This window comes from Mytilus edulis, chromosome 7, assembly GCF_963676685.1.
Source record: "Mytilus edulis chromosome 7, xbMytEdul2.2, whole genome shotgun sequence".
NCBI lineage: Eukaryota > Metazoa > Mollusca > Bivalvia > Mytilida > Mytilidae > Mytilus > Mytilus edulis.
In genome coordinates, this window is record NC_092350.1 from 7689167 (window position 1) to 7705982 (window position 16816).

Here is a 16816-nt window from a genome sequence, read left to right on the forward strand (position 1 = left end):
TCGTAAAGTTTTGTTTTCAACCGACCCTCATTGTAAATTTCTAGATGTAAGTCAAGATATGAAGCCGACTTAACTGTATCTGTAGTATCCTTTATCTCTAGTTCGATTGGATATTTTGAATTGTTTAGTGAAAGAACATCATCTATATAGCGGAAAGTAGAGTTAACGGATATTGCTAACTTCTTATCTTTCTTCCTAAGAAGTTCCTGCATAAAGTCAGCCTCATAATAATAAAGAAACAAGTCGGCGAGTAGAGGGTCACAGTTTGTTCCCATTGGAATGCCGACAGTCTGTTGAAAAACACGTCCTCCGAACGTAACAAATATGTTGTCAATCAAGAAATCAAGCATCTTGATAATATCAGTTTCAGAGAATGTTTTGTTTGAATCAGAGTGATTCTTTACAAAGTAGGATTTATCCCTCCCTAAGACAAGATACTTGTATCTACGTTGGCCATTCTTTTTTATGAAGCAAAGTAATACCAACTATGTAACATACACTTATTTGAATAAGAATAAACTGTGATCGAGCAGTACGAACCCCACAAAATAAACACGACTGCAAACAGATTATCCGTACAGGAAAGTCGTTCGTGTTCTATTTAAAAACCTGTCGTATTATTCATGACTTGTGAAAACTGGGTATCAAATAGAAAACCCAAGAGACCACAATGGTAACATTGCAATAATGTCTTCTGTCGTAAAGATTTGTCTCAGCCACTTTTTAGAAGTAATTAAAAGAATGTAGCTCGTCAACTAGTGGTGCAATTTATTTTCGGAGAGAATTGGGATCAATATAAATAACTTAGCTTTGAAACATAAAAAGGGTGAGAGGCTACAAGTGTTATCCTTAAAGTGGTAAGTGATGTTCAAACACACTCCGAGAAAAATTAACGGAAAATCTGCAATTAAATTGCAAAATCAAAAGCTCAAACACATCAAACGATAAAATAACTGTCCTGTTCCTGACTTGGTATAGGCGTTCTCTTATGTAGAATTTTTTTCTCGAACAGCCCCTGTATTTGACTCTTACGAATACAATGATATGTCAGCTTGCTGAAATAGTTTTGGTTCCCACATGCAAGTACAGTTAATTTGTTGGTCTGTTTTCATTTTCCAATGATGTCAGTGTTCGTGTCAGGTGGCAGTGTATTTATTTTAAGAAAACTTGATTTTCGTTCCATTTTTAATCTTTTTACTCCTGTTGAACTGGACATCTATACAAACGTATCTGCAAACTAGAAATGTGGAAGTGGAAGATAAAAGAACACTACACTGTGTTTCCGAAGTGTTTTTTAATCACCGGGGACACTCATACATAGGTTGCATTTCTTTCTAACACAAACGATGCAAACAGGTTTTGATCATTTGTTGCAAACATACGTTTGCAAAGTTAACATAAACTTTGACAAACTATGCACTCGCTACAGATGCGTCTACAGTTTGCCGTTCGTCGTTTGTTAGTTCAAACGCTACATTTGTTTCTAACTTGAACTTGATTAAACGATATATTTTTTCTACGTTTGTAAACAGTCTGTTTACCAACAACATGTGCATGCATTATTGAAAGTTCAAACAGGGTCAGTAAAGACTTATTAAACGTTGTGTTTGTTTCTACTTTCATAGCGTTTAGAAAACAACAACAAACGTTTACAAAATTTTGGTTAGAAAGAAATGCGGCCATAAATTGTCGAAAGTTAGGGATGTCTAAATACGTATTATATGCTTTAGGCGCTTCATGTATATATGACCAAGGGATACATAAAACGAATAAAGACAATCATCTAAAGTCATATAGATACAGTTTCGTATTTAGACCATACAAAACCCAATTATACTAAATACCACTCTATCACGCATAGAGTTACAATTACGGTTTTAGTTTGTAATTTCCACAATAAAGTCAAACTCTCAGAGAATATAACAATATAACAAATATAAACAAGTCTTACATGAGATTCGTGTATAATGTACATATGGGCTTGAAACGGATTCAAAAGAAACAATTGTAAAACATAATCAATCGCAAATACAGAAATTGTAAGTTAGAAAAAAAAAATTCAACATTTTGAACGTCTTCTCTTTACCTTTATTTATACTTTTGTGCTGAATAAATAAACTCATCATAGATATCAGGCAAAAATTATATGCCAGACGCGCGTTTCGTCTACATAAGACTCAGCAGTAACGCTCGAATCCAAAAAAAAAATGTCCTAAATTAATCATATTTCTGCAGCGGAAACTGTCGTATACCCTGAATAAACGAAATTGTATATGTATGTTTATTTTATTTCAAATAAAATGCTTATAACGGAATTGGATAAGACTTTCATCAAAGTGAGAGTGTTAGCGCTATAAAACCAGGTTTAATCCACCATTTTCTACATTTGAAAATGCATGTACCAAGTCATGAATATGACAGTTCTTGTCCATTCGTTTTTGATGTGTTTTGTTATTTGATTTTGCCATGTGATTGTGGACTTCCCATATTGATTTTCCTCCGAGTTCAGTATTTTTGTGATTTTACTTTTTGAATGATTGATAAAACCGTATATTTTACATTACAGTACATTATTTATATAGCGATACATAAAATATTTAACGTTTGCAACTTTATCTTTGACGCAGTCAGTAATATATTTCGTTTCCTCAATTTAACACTTATCTTAAGTAATGACATGTATGATTATATATTTCCGATATGTTAGTTAAATGAAGGATTATCAAAGTTTTTCGCCCTAAACATATTTTGGTTAGATCTACGTTGAAGCTGGTTGGTACATAAGGCTATTAATAGTTCGTTTGCAAAAGTTTTATCGTATCGACTGTTTGTAATTGCATTTGCAGTTTTTAACATCAAAGACGCAATAATAGTAAAAAAAAATACAAAATATCACACTTGAAATATGGAAGGTCAAAATACATATATCGAAGATGTAATTACTCAAAAGTTATTATTCATAGATTATTTCATAGCATTTTCCATGTTAACCCGGGTATCGACCGGAGACTCCAATATCAAGCCATAGCAGCCATTGCTCCACATGCGTGTTACCTGTGTAGTTACAAACCTGGTAATGAAGATTATTCTGTGATGATATAAGAAGAAAAAAGGATAGGATGGTTACAATGTAGAAATTATTCGTTGGTAAAATGTTTAAAGAGGTGATGTCTACTTCATATCTTGGACTTTTTAGCTCAGTATCTATTATTCAAAAATTGCTTATTTTATCATCATTTAGGTACCCGTCTTGTATAAAACTCAAGTTTCCGGTGCTTGTCAATACATTCAGTGAAACAAAATAGTCCCTGTTTTCTGATTTTTTTTTCTGGACTCAATTTTTTGCTGTTTTATTATAGGTTTATGCTGAATTGAAAAATATGTATAGATATAAATATGTTACATCTTTTTGGGGATTTCAATCAAGGAAAGTGGAAGAATATCATGTTTACTGGAAGTGGTGCGGCCTAGTAAAAACAGCAAACAGAAAGTAGAAAAAAATGTTGTGACTTCAGGATTACGTAAATTTTTATTCTTCGTGGCATGACCCACTTTTTCCGATTAAAATCACAATTTCACATTAGTACATACATGATATGAACATGATTTTTTCTATATAGCATTTTTATTTTTTTTATTTTCAAAGATCAGCTGTTTTGCATGTAAGCCTATGGACCAGTCAATTACAAGACTGCAACCTTTAGTCCTAATTGTTGGAGGCTGTACGTAAGGTGACCTACACTTGTTTACATATTTGTCGTTTGTCGTTTGGTGGATTTGTGTACATGGGGAATCATACCAAACTTCTTTATTGCTATATTCCATATGAACATTATTTGAATATTGAAATAACGTCACTCCGAGGAATATACAAACCGGAGAGTCCCTAATCAAATGGCAAAATCAAAAGCTCAATCACATTAAGACAAATAAAAGAATATAACACGTTATCAATTATCAATTATTAATCATACGGATAGAAACTGTAAAGTATTGGCAAAGAAGTGGGAATGCTAAGGCCATATTTTCTTAATTGAATACAGAATTTTAAATTGTTTAAATTTATCAAATACCTTCTTTCTATGCTCATTAGACAATATAAAATGATATAATTTGTTTGAGATTGCTTGTTTGGCAATGGTGCTTGCGGTTGTTTAATAGTTTTGTGCATGCGTGACAGGAAGTCAAATGCATGGAACCGTTATTAAGTAGAATTACGCTCTGTTACAGCATTGCCTTTGAAATCAATATTTTAGCATTGTCTTTAAAATAAAAAATGTTGTTCAACCATCCTTCATAAACGATTATAAAGCTATTGTTATTCAATACATGCAATTCAATAAATACCATTAATATCTGATTTTAAAACACTATATTGAAGAGTTGTTATGTTGCGCTGTTAAAAAATATTGATTGGTAAAAATACACGATTTTACAAGAAGACTCTTTATAACTCTCTTACATAATATAATTCTAAAAAATGCTGAAACAAACTTTATTGCTTAATGAACGATTATAAAACTACTGTAATTCAACACATGAAATTCAGTCAATACAAGCTGTTGTTTTGCTATACATTATTGATTGATAAAAACATAGGATTTTACAAGAAGACTATTTATAACTCTCTAACATAATAATTACATAAGATGTATGTTTCATTATAATACGTAATTCTAATAGGCTAACTGCACATCACGTGTTATTCCTTAAGCAGTTGTATCACACAATAAAACTTATCATTCATGATGACACGAGGTCCCATAATAAAGGGACAACGGTACTTTAAGAACAAAATGCATATTTTTTTTCAACGTAATTATAACTGATGATTGAAAAAAATACATGTATAAGTTTGAAAAGAAATAAGGGATAAAGGATTTACAGGTTTCTGGTAATATCATTTCTTGTATCTCTCACCCATTTTCTCAAAAAGGAGTAGGTCCGGTAAGGACTTATTTTGGCCTCAAATTTCAGGTTCAACTGTCGAAAGATTTTGACCACTTTTTTAACACTTAAGAGTCTATTTTATTTGAATTAATTAGTTTATGTGATAGATTTTAACAGATTTCGTCATTAAAAACGATCCGATTCAAGCTCAAATATAAAAAATCTACCTAATCATGCTAATTGGCCGAAAAATGTCACTTTTCAGATGGTTTTTGGTAAAAATGAAAGTTGCCGCATCCGTGTTCATCCTCAACCTTTATATATGTTATGTATTATCATAAAATACAACTTACATTTCAATATTAAGGATGAACACGTTTTACACGAAAACCGTCTAAAATTTAACTAAAATGCTAGAATTATGAGGATTTCAGTAATTTAGCATGACTTAATGGTGCTAGTACCGGATATATGTGCATTGTATTGTCAAAAACAGCCCATATTTATGTAGCAGAAGCATTCTACTGTCCAATAAATAACTAAAGGTTTACATTTTAACTATTTTGTAAAACTGCTATATTTTGGGACCAAAAAGAGGTCTTACTGAACCTACTCCTTTGTCTAAAAAGACTGACTTGATTGGTAATAACATTTTTAAACTGAATTACTAAAAAACTACTCATTGTCAATACACATTTTTTTCACAGAGTTAAGTTTGATTACAACATATTTTAAATTCAGTAATATTTTCTACTTGTATCATATATTTTTGAGAAAAAATTCCAGAGCGAGATTTCAACTACACTGAAACGTCAGAAGAATACATCCTTAATAGACCTTTTTAACAACTCTCGACACCGACTAATAACACCTACAGTGTACAGGTAAAATGGAGGGGTCGTCTGAAAGACAAAAACTTCTGATTATCATTGATATATATATAATTTGGTTTGGCAGTTATATATAGCTACAGAAGATTAAAAATAAAAAAGTAAATAAAAATATTTCTTCATCAAACAATATTCTTATTACATGTATTTACATGACATTTCACGTTGAATTGATTAAAAAAAATTACTGCAACCATTCCGCATCCTGATCAGCTTTCTCTTCAACTTTATGAGTATGCCGCATGCCAATAAGAATAAATGTGTATCTTTAAAAAAAATATGTGAAATTTCTGAGAATTTCTGAAACATTATCAATTGACTGTCTGTCCGTTTGTTACCACACTTATTAACACGGTCGAGACTTTTTAAACGATTTAAACCTTCCCCGATGTACATATTCAATTTTGGGAGGGGTAAAAACATATTCATGTCAAGGGTCAAAGGAAAAGATCAAGATACAATGTACCTTGTTAAAGTTGGTGTATTTCCTACTCGAATAAGGGGAGATGTATCAACATTTAAACAGTACATACCTGCTTATGGAATTTATAATTCAACATACTAGTTACTATAGAGCTTTGTCACTGTAAATTCCTTTTGGATAGTGCTAAGCAGGGGTTGGGAGCCCGATGACTTATATATTTTTTTTAATCACGAACTGGTTATCCAATATAATTGCCCATGTTCCGAACAAACAACAGACATTGTCCTTTTTATTGTAGAGCCATTCCCCAGTTTTCGCAAATGACCTCTGAGTTTCTTGCAAGAAGCGGGAATTGCTTAGCAATAGAGTTTAATTGGGTCCGTGTTGATCAATTATCGTTGGTTTATAAGTTACACTGTCATTGCTATATTTTATTTTGTTGTCAACGGGTCAGAAATTGTTTCGCTGTTTCTTTTTTCTTTGACAAATCTTTGCCGGTTTTATAATCTTTCAATTTTTCTTCGTACTTATGATTCTTTTTAAATTTCGATAATGACCATGCATAAGGGATTTTATTTTTTTTCGATCTTTTTTAAATTTATTTAGAGCAGTGTTTTGTGCGCCTGAACCAAGTCCTGAAAATGTTGATAATGTGTACGACCTTCACACGGTGGAAATTATGCTTCGCCTTCACATTTGATTCCTTTTTAGTCGATCAGAGATCGCTGTTTTTTTTTTGTTTTTTTATCTGTTTGTTTTTCTTCTGTTTTTTTTCTCACCGAACAGTAAGTTGATCTTTGTTTTTTCCTTCTAAATTTAAAAATCCATTCCATTTTACTCTGATGGAAAGTTATATCATTGTCAATCAAATAAATTTCAAGCATTAAATCTCTTAGTGATGTATAGTATTATTTTCAATTTTTATTTTTGAGACGACCCCTCACATATGACATGTCGTAGTCAGTGCTCAACTGTAGATGTAGGCAATTGTTGAAAAGGTCTAATATATGTTGTATTGTACGCCATAAGGTTAAGCGATGAATAATAGTGACATTTGTGTACTCTCAAGATGTGCCCCTGCCCGTGAAATGGACTAGGCTGCAAGAAGGACCTCCTGTGATACATAAGCCATCTATCGCCATGTGATTAGTGACTCTCCAATTTGATTTTCCTCTGAGTTCAGTGTTTTTTTTATTTTACTTTTTTCATTATTAAGTGTTGAATAACTTCGAATCCAGTAGTCTTCCTTTTGTCTGCATGTAGTGCAAGTTCCGGATTATTATTTGTGTGTATATTTTCAACGATAATTTAGTTCGTATAAAAAAGATTGATATACAGTATCCACATTATCAATGTATGATATATGACTGCACACTCGTTTGGTCAGCCTATCTTTTTCATTTCACTGATATAAACTAATCTGCAAATGTTGCACACTTATATGTAAACACAATCAGCCGGTTTGTTATCTTGCGGGTATTTTTGGTTATTTGTTTTTTCGTCATTTTGCATTTTTTTTTAAAGAGATGACTGTTAAAAAAAAGCTTGGAAAACATTTTCAGTACATGGATCATAGGTGAGTAATTCTGTTTCTTTCCAATAAGTATGCTACACTGATCTGTATTAAAATATACGAAATTAAATAAAATAAATATAGGAAGATGTGGTGTGATTGCCAATGAGACAACTCTCCATCAAAATAACAATTTATATAAGTAAACCATTATAGGTCAATGTACGGCTTTCAACACGGAGCCTTGGCTCACACCGACTAAAAAAACTTCGACCAAACCTCACTAAAACCAGAATGAGTGAAGATAATTCAAAAAGGAAAGTAGTCCTTGTTCTATTTAAACCCGTCGTGTTATTCGTGGCAAGCGAAAATCTTGTTTAATAAAAACCCACACGAAGTTCACAATGGGAAAATTGAATGAAAAGAATCTTCTGTTATGAAGATTAGTCTTTACCAAATTCAATCAGCTAGTATATGTGATGCAATTCATTTCAGGATAGTTGGAATCAAAATATGACACCCAGATTTCAATAACAAACAAAACATGGTAAGATGCTATAAGTACTATCTTTAACGAAGTAAGTAACGTTTAACGAAAAGTTAGCTTCTATCAAAATTTCTCGAACTACCCATTTACAATCATGTATTAATTTTGACTCATACGAATACAATATTAGTGTGACCTCTTCATGAAATACAATTGGCTCCCACAGGAAAGCAGACTATCGTTTTGAGTGTAGTTTAGGCTGTAATTGTGTCTATCATTTTTTTTAGAATAAAACACACTTTTGATTCCACTTTGAATCTTTCAATCATGTTGAAAAAAGCAAAATCACAACAATAAAGCAATGCTATTGACTGGACATCTAAACATACGTATCCTCAAACTATAAAGGTTTGCGTTGAAAAGAAAAGAACACTAAACCGTGATTCTGAAGTGATTTATCTTCACCGAAACACTCAAACATAAACTTTCGACAGTTAGGGGTGTATAAATACACCAAAGCTTTAGGCGCTATATATGACCAAGAGAAACTGAAAGGGGATAGCCAAATTCATATAAAGTCAACTATGCATCAAGAAGCCACATATACATATACAAACGCTTTAAGTTTGCAATTTCAACAATGAAGTAATACTCACAGAGAATATACCAAAATCAAAACAAGTCTTCCACTTGGTTCGTGTAGTGTACATAATGTCGTGAAACCGAATCAGATGAGACAATTGCCCACATATTGAATCTGAATACCGAAATGGTTATTCTGAAAAAGAAGTTCAACATTTTAAACGTCTGATCTTCAATCTTATGAATATCTTTGTGTTGAAGTGTCCTAAATTGATAATATTTCTGAAAAACGTAAACTGTCTTATACCTTAACGAATGGGAATCGTATGTATATTTAGATTATCTTTTGCATTGAATTATTGATAACAACCGTCTTATAACCGTTATCCCTAAATCGTTCACATTCAATACATTATTTATATAGTGATAATTAAAATATTAAACTGGTGTAACTTTATCTACTGACACAGTCATATTTGGTCTGTTCAATTTAACACTTATCTTTAGTAACGACATGAATGATTATATATAAGCGACATGTGGGTTAGATGATTAATTTATAACTTTATCGTCCTATAGAAAACTTTGTTTAGATCCACATTGAAGCTGTTTTTGGTCCATTAGGCTATTAATAGTTCGTTTGCAATGTTTTATCGTATCGACTGTTTGTAATTGCATTTGCAGTCTTACACTTCAAAAGCGTAATAATAATCTAAATAAATTACAAAATATTATACTTAAAATATGGAAGGTCAAAATACATATATCGCAAATGTAGTTACTCAACAGCTGTATTGTATAGATTATCTCCACCTTGGCGTCCGTTCGTCCCGATACAAGAACTATGAAAAAGTTGTGCCCGACATATATAATTACCAAAGGTCATTCTTCAGCATTAAAAAGATCTATATATTATACGTTTAATAAAGTACAAGTATGCATTAATATCATTTAGAGAAAAGGGTATATACTCGACTTTGCAATGTTTCAACTATGGTGGGAAAAAAAAGATAAATGGTTTGTGTTAAACATGCACACATCTGAATGCGTCAGATATCTTTTTTAAAGATAGAAAAAATTTGCAAGTGGAATTGTATTATGTTAAACATATTGAATGACGCTTCTACATGAATTGAAAAAAGTGAAATCACAAAAATATGGAGCTCCGAGGAAAATTGAAAACGGAAAGTCAAATGATAAAACACATCAAACGAATGGACAACAACTTATATTTGTAATGTGTAGGGGCCACTATATCATGCATATTAAGGCTGAGAATAAATTTTTATAATGGATACAAAAATAAATACCTGTGATAAGGTTCGACTGCAAAGAAGGACTGGAAAAGAATGCCACTGGCAAATACGGCTATTGAATATAGAGAAAAGACAGAAGTTTAGCCTTGCAACAGCACACATATGAATCCCAAAACAGTTGTTGCAAGGCTTCTCAACTCAAAGAGTTGAAGTTCTCATTCTGACCAAACTTGGCTACGTATTTATACATCCCTCAAAACAAAAACCGGAAGCCCCGATTTAGCGCTGTGTTACCGCCAGTCGGAAGAAGACCAACATCCATGTCTATTCCCCAATCTCCTTTGATGTTTATTTTTCAACATAATATTATGTAATTTAGTGTGCCATTTCAATAAGTCTTTAAACTTTCTAAATCCTGAAACAAACAACTCTTAATTGAAGACAATATTTGTATTGTCATTTTAGTTTGATATGTTGTAAAATAATATATGCAATGTTATTCATTTACATTTATAGGCTTCTAAAATAGAGTGGACAATGCGAAATTCAATCAGTTGTATGTAGAAGACAATTGGCATGACAGACCAAAGAGGAAGCCGACAAAAACATGAGTTAATAGTTTCAGTAAAAAAGGATGAAATTATAATTACGTACTGAATCAGTTTGATTGTCTGAAGAAGCAAAACACAGTAGTGACTGTTAGTCCATGCATTTGTGTCTTCCAATCTGTTATTTTTAGATGTAGATTATATTAATATAAGATTTTGCTTAATAGTAGACTCTTTTTTGGGTCATTGGTAAATTTCAAAATCAATAATTTGTGTGATAACAGTTTATACAAAAAAAATCTTTATTTCAATTATAAACTTTTCAATGATTTAAGTATAAAAATCCGTATAAATAAATATACATATCTTAAATACCATGATTAAAATGTGATACGTCAGATACGCGTTTTGAGTACAAAAGATTTAGTATCGTTTTATATTTTAAACACTAAAATAAGAATGTTGCGACAAATTCGGTTTAGGAATTTTGTAAAATTCAATGACAGCCAATAACATAGGTTAGACTTTCCGAAAAATGGTGTATATATATTCATAGGTGAAAATAATGCAGGGAAAAGCTCTGTTTTGGAAGGAATAAGAAGATGTATGCAAACTGAATTGAACAAAACAGTATCAACAAGACACAATTCTGAAAATATATCATACTTTATTTGTAAGTTCGAAAATACAAATAAAGGAATGCTGACATCGTGTTTTGTTTCATACAAAGACGATAATGATACAGTTATAAGCAAAATAGTTCTGAACAAGAGTGATAATGGAAATATTATTACTCGTTTCATCAGTCGTCAAAAAGACGGTGGATGGGGATGTTTGAAAGAAGAAACATTGTCAGATGATAAAGATAGACTTTATAAACTATGTTCTCAACTTTTGGATGTTGAAAACAAAGACGAAATCGATTCAACTTCCTTTATTGAATTCTGCAAAACCCATTCATTGACGACTGATAATAATTCTATTCAAAACTTTGAACAAGTTTTCGAAAAAAATAATTTTGAACAAATTTTTGCTAACAGAGGCATAAGTCTTATCCAATCTTCTCGCCAGATACCCATGAATGAAGGAAAAAACATTTACAAAAGTGCAAACGAACATGCGTATGTGATAACAAACCATTTAAAGGTCATGAATGAATGTGCAGATAATGGTAGTGAATCAGAGTACTTTAGATGGCTTACGGAACCTGACTCATACAATTTTCAGTTCAAATCTAATACTGATGAAACAGAAATATTTGTAACGTGCAACAACGGTGATAAACCTTTCCCGATACTCAAAGCACCGGAAGGTATATTAGAAGCAAAGAACATGTCTATTACTTTATCTAATAAAATAACAACAACTCTACTTATTGACGAACCAGGAAGGGGAATGCATCCGTCCATGATTGACTGTTTACGAGATTTAGTCTTGTATGATGTCAATAAAAACCAAGCAAAAACTGTTATATTTACCACTCATAATGAAAGATTTATTTGTCCTTGGACATTTGAAAAAATATTTTATTTCTACGCTTGTGAAAACGGGTCTAAAGTGGTAACTTTAAGCCACGCTATTGAAGAAGTGAACAAAAAGTATGCAGTGCATAAAAGTAAAGAAACCCAGTTAGACATAAAGCCCTATTTTTGGAGGGAGCAAGTGAGTCCAATTTTCTTCTCAAAACGAGTAATAATGGTAGAAGGACAAGACGACAGTAGAGTTTTAGGTGCTTTCAAATATATTCTATTGACTGATGAGGTACGACGCAGCTTAGTTTGTAAAGAAAATCTTCATATTGATCATAAATTGAGAAAGTTTTTAACATCTTTGCATATTATCGAAATGGGTGGTAAAGGTTTGGCGACGGGAATAGAGTCTCTGTGTGAGGCTCTTAAGCTCACTGAGAGAAAACTACGTTACTATTTGTTAGATAGCGATGCACTTAAGATAATAAAATCGTCTATAATGAACAATAAATTAAAGAAGTCTGACATTGAGGATCAAAAACTAGAAACATTAGAAGAAAATGGTATTTTTGTTTGGTTCGGTTACACCGATGATATTGTAGAAAAATTTGATAAGTTACCACATTTACCCAGCTATGGCATATTGGAAGATGCATTATTCGAGTTTTGCAATACACATGATAGAACTCATCATGAGCAAAATAACAGAGATTGCACCGTCGATAATTGTGAAGGGATGGACAAATTTTTGAAGCAACTAGGGAAAAAAAATGCTGATGACGAAAATCGAAAAAAACCAAACCTTTTGAGCTAAAAAATATTAGTGACTTACAATTAAGAGAAATGACAACACAAATAATAGACATAAGCATGAAATATGGGGATGATTGTTCTTACAAGAAAACAAACTTCATGTGTCCCTTCAAACGTCTTTTGCAGTTCCTGATCAACCAAGCAGATAATCGTACATAGGTAAATAAAATCAAATGATTCCTGTAGATTAATCTACGTCAAACGATTTTTAAATTTTAACCGAATTAATTTTGCAGTTAAAATGAATGATTATTTCCGTTATCATGACATCTTTGGGGAAATTTTCAGTTACATATAACAAAAAGAACAATAAGCAGAAGAGTAAAACCGTTCTGACGGCACATTTTTCACGGAAAGATTTTTCGAATTATTAGTATTTATATATGTTAAAGTAAATAGGTGAAATTAGTAATTACATGTAAATCTTGATGCACTTAGTTAATACAAGTAATTCCTGAAACTGCCCAGTTATAAATAGTTATAATTTTAAATGAATTTTACACCTTTTGACTAACTGTTAAAACAATGTTGTAATATGGCCAGCTTATCAAAGATAAGGATAAAACTGATTAGAATATTATTAGGGAATATCCTAAAATATACTTTTTTGCTAAAGGGGCATAAGCTATCAAATAAAAAAAACATTAAATATGATTTTTTTTGTTGTTGAATAAAATTATTATTTGCTTTTTGCAGAAAATTTGGTTCATTTTTTTCATAAAAGCTAAGAAGCATGGATGATGAGTTATTCACTTACATGTGAAAAATTCGACCCAATTGAAAAATTCGACATCATTAAATCCGTATTTGTGCGACTTTCCATGTAACCGTTTAGTTGGAGATATGAAGACATTGTTTCAGCTAGAAAAAGAAGAGAATAGAATGTCGACATTGAAAGTAAAACAAAAGGGAGGAATGTCAACATTGAAAGTAAAACAAAAGGGATGAATCATTTGTTTGACTGGTTCATTCCAGACCACAAAAAAGATCATTCTTATGAATGTACAGGTAAACACGAAAATAAAATACTTTTCAACCTACAATTTGAAATCAAACATACCTAGAAAATCGTATTGCATGTTTATTCTATTTGTTTATATTCATATGTTTTTTTATATATCTGGTTACTAGTATATGCTCGTCGGCAGACTTCGGAGGTCATCTCGGAAATTAATTATATGCCGTTTAGACAATAATACACACGAAATTTTGATACATTTTATGCATTGTTTTTGTTCATTTTAGACGTTTTGTAATGTGGATATAAGTTATAGTATATTATAAACCAAATAAGCCTGACAAAAGAAGTTGTAGTCAAACCTATTCTGTCAAATGAATTTAATCATTTCGTGTCGAAGCATGGGCTTTGCTCATTGTTGAAGGCCGTACGGTGATCTATAGTTGTTAATGTACGTGTCATTTGGTCTCTTGTAGGCAGTTGTCTCATTGGCAATCATCCACATCTTCTTTTTTTATATGTGAACTTCTCACAAATGTATTTCTCATATTTGGATTAATATAACTGTCTTGCATGTTGCAAACGATCTTTAGCGAGTTTGAACGAACGGGCGGACGCACGAACAGACGGACTGAAGACCGGACGGACGAGCGGACGCACAGATCAGAAACATAATGCCCATAAATGGTTCATAAAAACAAAGATACAAGACTAACAAAGGCCGGAGGGTTCTGACTTGAGTCAGACGCAGTATGCGGAGTTGTATTAAACATGGTTTAGTGAGGTATCAACCATTTACCTTTAGCTAATAGGGAACATAAGAAACACACATCAATTCGCATAGTGAAACAGTTAAATAAATCAAAGTCCGATGTAAGATCAGGTGATAGAAGAAACTAATTGGAAAATAATAATGATCAACTTTAATTAACAAAGGACTACCAGGAGTTACTAAAAGACGCCAGACCCCAATTAAACAGATGAAAAGCTTATGTCTTCATCCTATAAAAATAATGCAAAACCCCGTCCCCCCTTTAAAGATTTGATTTCCAACCATCATATACATCATATAAAATACGAGAAAAACATCGTCCGTATGACAAGTATAAGCTTTCGAAAGTTGAAGGGTAACACAATAATTACTTTTCTCAACAATATACTTGTTTGTCGCTATTTTGTGCATTTTTCCTTTGATCTTTTTTTGTGATAATTTTCATATCATGCTCCTCGCTTGAGATGGAAAAGTATTGCTATAAACTAAGCAGGCACGTGGCGTTGCTAACGAAATTTACATGAAATTGACAACGTTGTCATAGGTAAAATAGCGATAAACAGATTATCATTGATCATCTCAACTCGATTGCCTTTCTCGCTTTCGCCTTCTCGGCTCAAGCGAGAATATCAATCTCGTTGAGATGATCAACGATAATCTATAAGTCTGTGCCACATACGGATGTGTAATACGTTCTGAAGATGTAATTTAAATAAACAGAGCTATATATGCCATAATTTTTTTTAAAAAAAGGATAGAACAAGCCAAAACCCGCTTTGAACTAATAATATATTAATTTGAATCAGCGCCTGCATACGGAGTATATATCTCCCAATTAATATGATATTCCCGGGCTTGCATTTTCTATCAAGATTTCCGTAATAGAGGGTTGCTAATAACAAACAACTTTTTGAGAGTTTCACGATCAAAAATTTTACGGACGACATCACGAGTTTGTTGACCGTAATTGAATATCCGTTTTACAGTTGATATCGTATATGTTCTGTAAGTCATTTATCGGGTTTGTGATAAAATGAGCAACACGATGGGTGCCATATGTTGAACAGGATCTGCTTACTCTTCCAGACACCCCGAGATCACCCCCAGTGTTTGGTGTGGTTCGTGTTGCATATTCTTTGGTTTTCTATATAGTTTTTGTGTACTATTACCAATGATTATTTGTCTGTTTGTCGTTTTTAATTATTAGCCACGGCGTTGTCTCTATGAGATTAAATGTCCCTCTAGTATCTTTCGACCGTATTTTTGAAATATTTTCCAGTGACAGTGACAATTCTTTAATATAGTTTTATATAAAGGGGGGAGCTATAAAAGCACATAAGTCGAAAGGGATCTAACAAAAAAGACAAAAACTGTAGATTAAAATCTTGTTTCATTTGTACTTATCTAATATATGAAACAATATTCGTATGTTCATAGCTACGCTACTTAGTTTATGGTATTCAATGGGACTTAACAGCACACAATCAATATATACATACACATATAACTCCTTTACAGACATAAAACAGCTACAAGTATTTTACTCGGTGACAAAGCAGACGAACATAACAAAACATACGAAAACAATCCGCTGTTAGAAGCATGGATTGCAAAATATATTCAATCGTTACTCAAATAATATAGTTTAAATTCTTCTAACGTTTAATGAAAGTAGGTTTGATTTTCTGAAATTTTCTCATAAATAACGCATTGATCCCCCGTTATATATATGTTAAACCTATTTTGTATTCATCGTCTTTTTATTAGACAGAGGTGTCATGTAACCAGAGAGTATTTCAAGATGAATATTAAGAATAAAAATGATATAAAGAAAGCCAGCCAGATCTATTTCCAAATAATTTAGTCGTCTAGGAAAGTGTGTTTTCAACTATTAGCCATCTGCCTATTAAATCCTAACTGAGAATCATTATTTTTATTGGTAACCTTTAAAGTATAACGTCAGTCTCACACCTCAAATATAATACAAGTAATAATTAATATTCTTTTTGCATGATTTTTACCTCCTACTGCAATTGCCTGTAACTTGTCTGGATTCGGTTAATTTTAAACATACTGTATTGTTTATTCTAACATTAAAATTAATCTTGGTTTATAGTTGGCAACACATTGTATATTTTAGAAATTCATGTCTTCATTTATACATGCAGAAAGATAAACAAATCAATATGTGTTAACCGATCACTTTCTAAAGTT

At 32.0% G+C, this 16816-nt stretch overlaps 1 protein-coding gene across 3 annotated transcripts in view; it reads left to right on the top strand.

The window, feature by feature from the left end:
- Positions 1-13326, top strand: part of LOC139529844 (uncharacterized) — a 39634-nt gene extending 26308 nt beyond the window's left edge. For all 3 annotated transcript variants that reach the window (XM_071325771.1, XM_071325773.1, XM_071325772.1), the window contains one exon: positions 10559-13326. In XM_071325771.1, the coding sequence (XP_071181872.1) occupies positions 11197-12873 (1677 nt within the window). In that variant the 5' untranslated portion in view covers positions 10559-11196 and the 3' untranslated portion in view covers positions 12874-13326. The remainder of the gene's footprint in view (positions 1-10558) is intronic.
- Positions 13327-16816: the final 3490 nt, after the last annotated feature.